General features: G+C 34.6%; 1 protein-coding gene across 1 annotated transcript; it reads right to left on the bottom strand.

Annotated features, from left to right (window-relative positions):
* Positions 1-1386: 1386 nt before the first annotated feature.
* Positions 1387-8122, bottom strand: LOC114152135 (alpha-N-acetylgalactosaminide alpha-2,6-sialyltransferase 1-like). The gene is made up of 9 exons (XM_028029878.1): positions 7884-8122; positions 7517-7790; positions 7090-7252; positions 5245-5407; positions 4155-4293; positions 3973-4076; positions 3170-3253; positions 2735-2834; positions 1387-1771 (listed from the first exon to the last, which is right to left on the bottom strand). Exons 1-9 carry the CDS (start codon positions 8015-8017, stop codon positions 1577-1579), a joined length of 1356 nt encoding a protein of 451 aa, XP_027885679.1. The 5' UTR covers positions 8018-8122; the 3' UTR covers positions 1387-1576.
* Between the last annotated feature and the right edge of the window lie 490 nt (positions 8123-8612).

The following is an 8612-nucleotide window of genomic DNA, read 5'->3' as shown; positions in this document are numbered from 1 at the left end:
TAATTTTGCAGTTTTATTTTTGCATTTGCAGGACTGCTGATTTATTTTTCCTTTTAAACAACAGGTGGCATAATTTCCAAAGTAGGCATCTACTAAAAGCTACTAATTACGGTTTAATGGGTGGGATACGGACAAATGAGGAATTAAACCAGCAACCCGTGGCAGCAAATGAAGCCATCCAATCACATGATAAATAGGAAGCAGTGTTATGCATGTAATATATACTGCTCAAAAAAATAAAGGGAACACTTTAAGTGTTAAACACCTGTTTAAGTGTTCCCTTTATTTTTTTGAGCAGTATATATATGTATATATATATATATATATAAGAGAAATATAAATACATGTATAGTAAGTACCTACAGATAAAATTTAATTTAAATATAAACCTGAAAATCTGGGAGATTTTTAAATAAATAAATAAATACAGACCATGTTCTTTTGTGTGTTTATGCACAGCTTCACAAAGGCATGAACAAACGGTTTGTTTGGATTTCTAACAGGCGGAGTGGCCGCCTGGTGTGTGGATCCTGCTGTGGTGGTTGAGACTTAATCACCGACCTTTAGACTTTTGCTGCATGAGTTTCATTCTTTCTGTCTGTTTCCTGTCTTTCAGCTGTGAGAGACAAATAAATCTCAAAATGAAAAATAAAGTCGTGGATTTCCGTGTGGAAAAGTGAATCCTGATGACAGTGAATACCTGCAGACTCCTACTTTCTGAATTTCTTCCCAAATCTTTACAGATGTTATCTCCATGATATCTGAATCTCATCGATACATATTATTAGAGCAAGGATCTTACCCAGTTTAACCACAAGGTGGTGCTGTGTGTTTAACATCAACATGTGCAGCAGAAATAAGCTCAGGAAATGTTGGTGGTGTAGTTATTGCGTCTGATTTTCTGTACTTTTAACATAATTTAGTGATTTGTTTTTATTTTAAGTGGTACCACACGGAATTTTGTTGTGCAAAGTTGAATGACAACAAAATTCTGAGTCTTAATTTAAAAGATGAGCATCAACTTCCTGCTTGTCGCGGGTCTGAGGCGTTGAAAAGGCTTTCATTATCTGTCGTGCAGAGTTCTTCAACGTGGGATAGGCGGCGTGAGATTTCTGATAAATTGGACGTTTTTTGCATTTTATTTAAAAATTCAAAGTTATGTCTTGAAACACCCAAGAATCCAACAAGTAACAACATAAAAGAAGGCATAAAATAATGAAATTCAGTCAGAAATAATAACAATAATACAATTTTATTTATATTGCACTTTAGCCTACATGTAAATGTCACAGTGTCGTAAAATAAAAACAAAACTCATTTAAAACATTAATCACAAATAAACACAATCGGTGAGCAGAAATCTGGTCATAATAATGTATCTATAAATAAATGTAAAAATATTCTTCATTTCAGCATTCAATACAGTCCATCTGTAGGACATTATTTTACAATAAATATTTACACAAGTCTTTCTGTGTACATAAAGGTCATTTAAATAAGCTTAAGGTAAAGTACAGTCACATAAATAATTAACACCATCATATTTTTTCAGGTCTTCTTGACTCCTGACGCTGAATCAGGGACCGGTTTGCTTTTCTGACCCAGTTCTTTGATACAGCTTCAGTACTTTTTTGTCGTGAAGGCTTTTCCACTGATTTTTCTCCAGAATGAGATCATGGTTGATGTAGAAAGTTACTTCGGTCAAACGCTTCTCCATATAATAGTTTGAGTATTTGCTGTAGTCTTCTGTCATAAATCCATATGCACTCACCTGTGGAGAGCAAAAATAGTATATAGTATGAGTTTTAAGTTAAACAAAAACAAAAAAAACCTGCTGAATTTGAATTTTGATACATTTTAGAGCTTAAGAAAGAGATTAGCTTAATGTAGAGTCAAATAAATTATAATAAAGTTTGTTGATATAGAAATATTGTTATTGGTATGGATGCTCATGATTCGGTACATTTGACTCTATATAAAGTGAATTTATTTCAGTAACTCATTTAATTTGTAGTGAGTGATTTCAAAGCTAAAGAAAAAAATAATAATTTCAACATAATTTACAAATACAAATCTGAAAAGTGTGGCATGAGTGTCTTATTCAGCGCAATGAGTTTATTCAAGATAATATGGAAGATTTGGTTTTTCCCCAGACATTGTTGGCCAAAAAGTAATTGTTGGTTCTAAATCATTAAAAGTATTTTTCAATTCTTTATTGTGTAAAGCAGCTTGAACCGCCTTGCTGTTGAAATGTACAGGGAAACTTGATTGATTGATTGATTGATTGATTGGTAAAGCTCACAGAATATGAACAGGAAACTGTTACCACCTCTTATGGAAACAGATTCATTACCTTGAAGCACTCTTATAAAAGTAAAGGACACATACAAATCCCTGAATTTAACTAAGAAATCTTTATTAAGAAAAAATGCAAATCCAAAACTGAAGAGTCAAGATCACTTGCTCCAGTTTCCTTTTCTTCTTTTCAATAAAACATGACACACACTCGGTCAAAAGCTGCGTTGATCCACGTTTCTGCAGTCTTTCCGAAGTCTCGGTTTTTTCTAATGCGGCTCAAACAGGAAGTGAGCTTTTCAAAATAAAAACTGAATTTCAAAATAAAGTTAACCTAAACTAATATCCCTTTTACATACTGAGAATGACAAAAACATAAAGACAAAAAGCATTGCACAAAGTATACAGTCTAAATATTCATTTTTTATGACTAACTTACCGTGTCGCATGTGTGCAGAGCCACAAAGAGAGTAAACGCCCCGTTGGTTGGTCGGACAATTGACCAGTATTCTCCTCTAAGGTTATTTGAACTCAAAAACCTGTTGGCAGTGAAAATGTTAGCCTGACGCAATCTAATCTATGCAATTAATTATTATATGGAACCAATTCACAATACAAGTGTCAGTTTACAAAACAGAATGACAAAAGTTGATTTAATCCAATAACATAGATTCAAAGTCAGTTATATGTTATTCAGATTTAGTTTATCTAATTACAGCTACTTAATGTTCTTCATTGAAATGTATCCTCCTTTAATAGTTTTTTCTTCTTTTCGATCCCTAAAATTATAATTCAGAAATACCTACTGATTTAATTTGACTGAAAGCAGGACATTTTTAGCAGGATGGTATCGGATCTTGGTTCAAACACTGACCTGTTTCGAACGTATCTCATGAAATCCTGGTGCAGAACGTAGAAACGATCCTCACTGAACTGTCCTGAGTAATAAGATCTGGGTCTGAAGGGAGAAAGACAGACTTTGGTTATTTTGGAAGAAGAAGATGAACTCTCTCAAAATGTTTGTTCACAAAACCACAAACTACTCCACATATTTCTTCAAATATTCTGTCTGGTGTTTAAACTTTTAGCATAAATCCACCAGCTCAGTGATTCTTTCCAGAATCATTTCTGATGTGTGTTTGGGATCATAATCCTCCTGGAACTATCAATCCTGTCTAAGTTTTAGTCACATATGATTTTAGTAGTAATTGTGTGGATAATTGTCATCATAGAGTTGTAAAATTTAAAGCTTAAATCCAGAAAATACAGCTGTGGAAAAAATTAAGAGCCCACTGCACTGAACCCCATTTAAAACCTCCTGGTTATTCCAGCAAATATTGATTTCTGAACTCTTCCTGAGTTAAAACATTAGTATTGTTGTTTCTAAATGAATATGAACGTATTTCTTTGCATTATTTGAGGTCTGAAAGCACTGTGTCTTTTTTGTTATTTTGACCGTTTCTCATTTTCTGCATAAATACATTTTACTCAAACATAAAAAGGAAAATCAGAGAAATTGATCATTGTAAGTGGTCGTTTTAAGTGGTCTCTTAATTTTTTTACAGAGCTGTATATGTTGTTGAAGAAGAGATGTGATCATAAAAATCACTTGTTCCATTGATTGTAATAAGTATAGAAATAATACATTTCAACATTAAACACACAAACTGTACTCACTCATGACCTGTGTATTCACCGGAGGAAACTTTTTCTCCTTTGAGAAGACCCTGGAGCCACTCGAAATCCCTCTGACCCTCAGGAATCAGGACATACTTTATTCCCTGCAAGGAAGAAACACTCTGTGAGAAAAGTGCTTCTAATCTACTTGTTTTTTTATGGTTTCTGTGTCATTTTAATACTTCGTCATGCGGGGCAGATTTGTATCCGTACTCCTGGAATATTGGAATGGATGCTGTGACTGAATGAGCGGTGTGAACATAAACCGACGTTCTTTTCCCTACGTCCTCCTCGTAGCCGTTGATCACCGCACCATTCACCCTGTCACACAAACGAAACACAGAAACACAGCTTCAACATTTTTTTAATGCAAATATTAATGATCAAGGTAATTGAAACCACCTAAAAAATTCTTCAAATGAAAACAAAAATGACAAAACGCTTTATTTTTTACCACAACTCCTATTTTTGGTCTCCACTGCTAATCAATTCAAATTAAATAAACCTTTTAGTGTTTCTGTTTGAATATTTAATTAACATAATGCAGAACTTTTATACAGCATGTTATGCAGAGGCTGTAGCTCCAGATAAATTTCTTTAGTAGCACAGTAAAGTATAGCTTACTATCCCCTAAAATTTTACAAGTATGGAAGCCCTGAATGGCAAAATGTTCCACAAAAAGAAAAAAAAACAACAGACCTTAAAATATTTTAATCTAGGTTGTTTCTTACTCGCACATTTCTTTTAAAGTCAAGAGAAAAATAAAACGTAGTCAGCTTTAGAAAATGGATCTTAAAAAAGTTTCTTTCAAAATATTTTATATTCTTCCTTGCTTTTCAGGGCTTCCATATAAAGGAAACATTCAGTTAAAAGTCCTATAAACAAGACATAACATTGTTTTATGTCTTGTTGCTGGTTAAATAACATGGAATAAACAAAAAAGAGACAGTATTATATATTATTTGTAAATGTTCCTTGATACTTAGACGCTGTCAGAACAGTTAATGTTGACTAAATTAGAGGGATGTAATGATTTTAACACAGTAAAATCCATTTTTATTGGTCACACATTTTAAATTTTGGACAGTGTAGATCACACTGTCCAAAATTTAAAATGTATTTTGGTTGCACTTTGTGTACAAATGTGCTTTGACACTTTGGTATTTTGTTGTTGCTTTGCTTTTGTTGTTGCTCTAAATGACTTTAGAGTCATTTCTTTAATGACTCTAAAGGAAACTCCACCAACAGGTTTGTTTTCTTTTGTTTTCCTACCGAAACACGTAGTCGTGAGCATCAATCTCAGCGCCCTTCTTTGAGCCTTTCAGGATGCCGCCCGTTCCCACCACGGCGCAGCGGATGCAGCCGTCGCCCCCCGGCTTTGGGAGGAGCAGCGGCTCTTTGGGCTTTGGGATCTGCTTCACTACAGGCACTATATCTGCAAGCAAACATTTACCATGGATGGTTAGAGCTGGTTGATTTGCTCCAGTTGAGCCTACAAGCACTTATTAACTTTGTAGAATTGCGTCAGTTAATATGCTGCTGCTAAATTTCCTCGTTGTTCCAACTGTTTGGCTGAGAGTAACCCGTCTACAAAAAGCAGAAGTGAGAACAAAAGGTCTTTCTTTGTTTTATTTTCTACCTTTCAAAGTGGAACAATATGCAAAATTGATTCATGGGAAACCCACCTATTTTAAATTCTGGGCTGTAATGAATACATTTACGGAAGAGGAAAAAATTGACTTTTTCTCAGAATTGTGACGTTAATCTACGTTCACTTACCATATCAAAATCAGGACTTTTCAAAATTAGAATTAAGATTTTAATCATAGAATTTAGACTTTCTATTTTACAAATTCAGACTTTTCTCTAAAAATGCTCACTTTAATTTTTTATCTTGTTTTTGCTCAGAATTATAACTTTATTTTTTCTTTTAATCACTTCAATCTCAAATTTATGCTGTTTGTCGGATAAACCTCAGAAAAGCTACTGCTGGTACATCAACCTAATAATAATAATAATAATAATAATAATATTAAGGTGATTAGTCCAATTAATAATCCATAATTACCACAATGAGAAAGAATTTTTCCAATACCCATAATTTAGGACGCTCATTAATCTTCTCATTAGTAGATGTTTACAGGAACTTGGCCAAAGTTCAGATAGAACAAGATAATAAAAGATCGTGGCAGAATGACAGGTTTGACAAGAATGTGGTTCACAATATCTGAATGATATTTTATTTGTGACCCAAAAAGTAAATCAGCCAATTATGTGTCAGCATTTGGGCATCTGTATTAGATAAAGATGACCTTACAAAAGCTCAAACCAAGCATCCGAACTGGGAAGAGAAGCGTAATGCAAAGCTCAGGTTTCTTGAACTCGACTATCATTAGTCATTAATTAACTATCCTATAATAATCTCCACAGTTTCCAGATTCCCTTTTAGCAAAGATCAGGGGTCTGCAACCGTTATCATCTAAAGAGAGGTTCGGCCAAAAATAATTTAAATGTCACATGACATTTTTTCTGTTTTGAAGTGTAGTGGTTTGAGATACATTTACGGAACAGGAATAGTGCCACTTAAAAACTGTATTATAATTTATCATAATTTTTAAAGAAACACAATTTTACCTCTAATTTCTTAGGATTTAAAGTAAAAATAAACATAAATTGTTGCAAGAAGAAAATGTTTTTCTGTGGGATGAAAAATGACAAGAAAAGCAGATCTAAAAAGATATTGCTGGTTCTTTTAGTATCATTCTTTGTGGAAATTCATTGCAAATAGTGCAGAAAAAAAATTAAAAACTGTTAAGTACCTGCATTTACCCTATATTTAAAATGTGAGCTGTTTTTTTTAAATTTTTCAGCCAAACTTACTGGACGGCCCAAAGAGCTTCAGGTTACAGACTTCCGGTTTTGCATAATGGGTCTACATCCAGTAAATCTGCAACTAATGTGTCAAATTCTCCTACAAATGTTTCTGACAGCTTGCTGAATATTTACTAGGAAGAAAACGACAAAAAAGGGGTCCATGTAGGTACTCAAATCGTGGATGTGAGTACCACTTTGTGACCTTACATCCCATTTACGTAAATGGGGAAAAAAGCCACCTACCGCTGTATTTCATTCCCATAAAACCAAAAGGATTGTTGAAGTGCGAGAGCCGGTTCCACTCTCTGATGCCGAAGTTGTCTTTGTGCAGAAACATGCGAATGTTGGGAAGGAAAACTTTCTGGAAGTCCTCGTCCTTGGAGTTACGCAGAGACTGCGGACACGTCTGAGTATGAAAAACAAAGAGTCACATTTAAAGATAACTCTAAAATTGCTGTTTTCGTCGAAACCGCTGGAAATGATTTGATTTTAGGTACCAACTCAGGAGTCAGCAGCTTCGTCAGCTAGTGGCAACACATCCAAAGAGAAATGCAAACAGAGAACGGAATAACCCGAAAAGCAAACATGTATAGACACAGGCAGCAGCAGATCACCACTCTCCCCAAAGTTAACTCATTAGGTTCCTGTTCAGTCTCACAAAAATACTCACTGTTGTTCTTAGTGGAGCATCCAGATTGTAAATATCCTCAAAACTCCACTGAGGAAGTTTGTTGAAGGAACTTAAACCCATGATGGCGATAGGATTCTCAGGGTTTCTGCTTTGAGTTTTAACGTTTCCCTGGGAGTAAATGTCGGTTTTATTTATTTTCTTTCCAATCTGTGTCTTCAAACCAGATAATCGATTCAGGTTTCTTATCCTTTGCACAACATTAATCAATGTATCTTCACCTCCAGGAAGTTTTTGTCTTGAGAAGACTTTCCAACTTTAAGTGAAAAAGAAAGAGTATAGTGAGAGAAAGTTATTAGAATAAATAAACAGTTAAAAGGCATCAGAGGAATCTAGTGGAAAAACTTACTTTGATTGTCCTTCATAATTATCCCAAGAAAGAATAAAAAGAAAAATGCTCACTGCCATCACCAGCACAAAAGAAAAAAATTTTATTTTTTGCATCCTGAACTGGTTTTGCTCTTCAGAAAATACGTTTCCCATGAAAAGTCACCTGCTTTTAAAGAGAGAACTCAGTCTCTCCTTTGTAGGTGAACCAGAAAAGCAACGTCAGGCACTGGGCAGGGAACTTACTGAAATCTATGTAGGTGAGTTGAAGCGTTTGATATGTGGAAAGAGAAGTGACAAAGCAGGGCTGCACCTGTTTTCTGAGAAAAGGACAACAATTCCAAAAATACACCCAGTGCTCCCATTCAGCTTTGAGGTATGCGAATGTGTGTATGTGAATGAGGAAAGAAAGCGTATCTGTTCATTTGCATGTCCACCTGCTCTGCGTAGATAGGTGGGGTGTGTTCATATAAATAAGTCAGTAAAATGTGAAAAATCAAACAACACTGTGTTGAACAGGTAAATACACAATTTGAATTTGTTGTCCAGGAGCAAAGAAACCTTTTTGTTGTCCAGGAGCAAAGAAACCTTCTGGACAAACAAAACATTAGATCATGTAAATCCAAGGGTTTGAACTATGGAGAGCGTTATTATAATACCAATTATGCATTAAGTCTTTTTGCATTTTGCTATATTACAAACAACAAATTTTATCGTATTTAATGGGGGTTTTAAATGAGCATACTGTGCG

The sequence above is a fragment of the Xiphophorus couchianus genome, chromosome 10, assembly GCF_001444195.1.
Source record: "Xiphophorus couchianus chromosome 10, X_couchianus-1.0, whole genome shotgun sequence".
Lineage (NCBI taxonomy): Eukaryota > Metazoa > Chordata > Actinopteri > Cyprinodontiformes > Poeciliidae > Xiphophorus > Xiphophorus couchianus.
The sequence above is the reverse complement of the archived record's forward strand: the minus strand, read 5'-3'. Positions and strand labels throughout refer to the sequence as shown.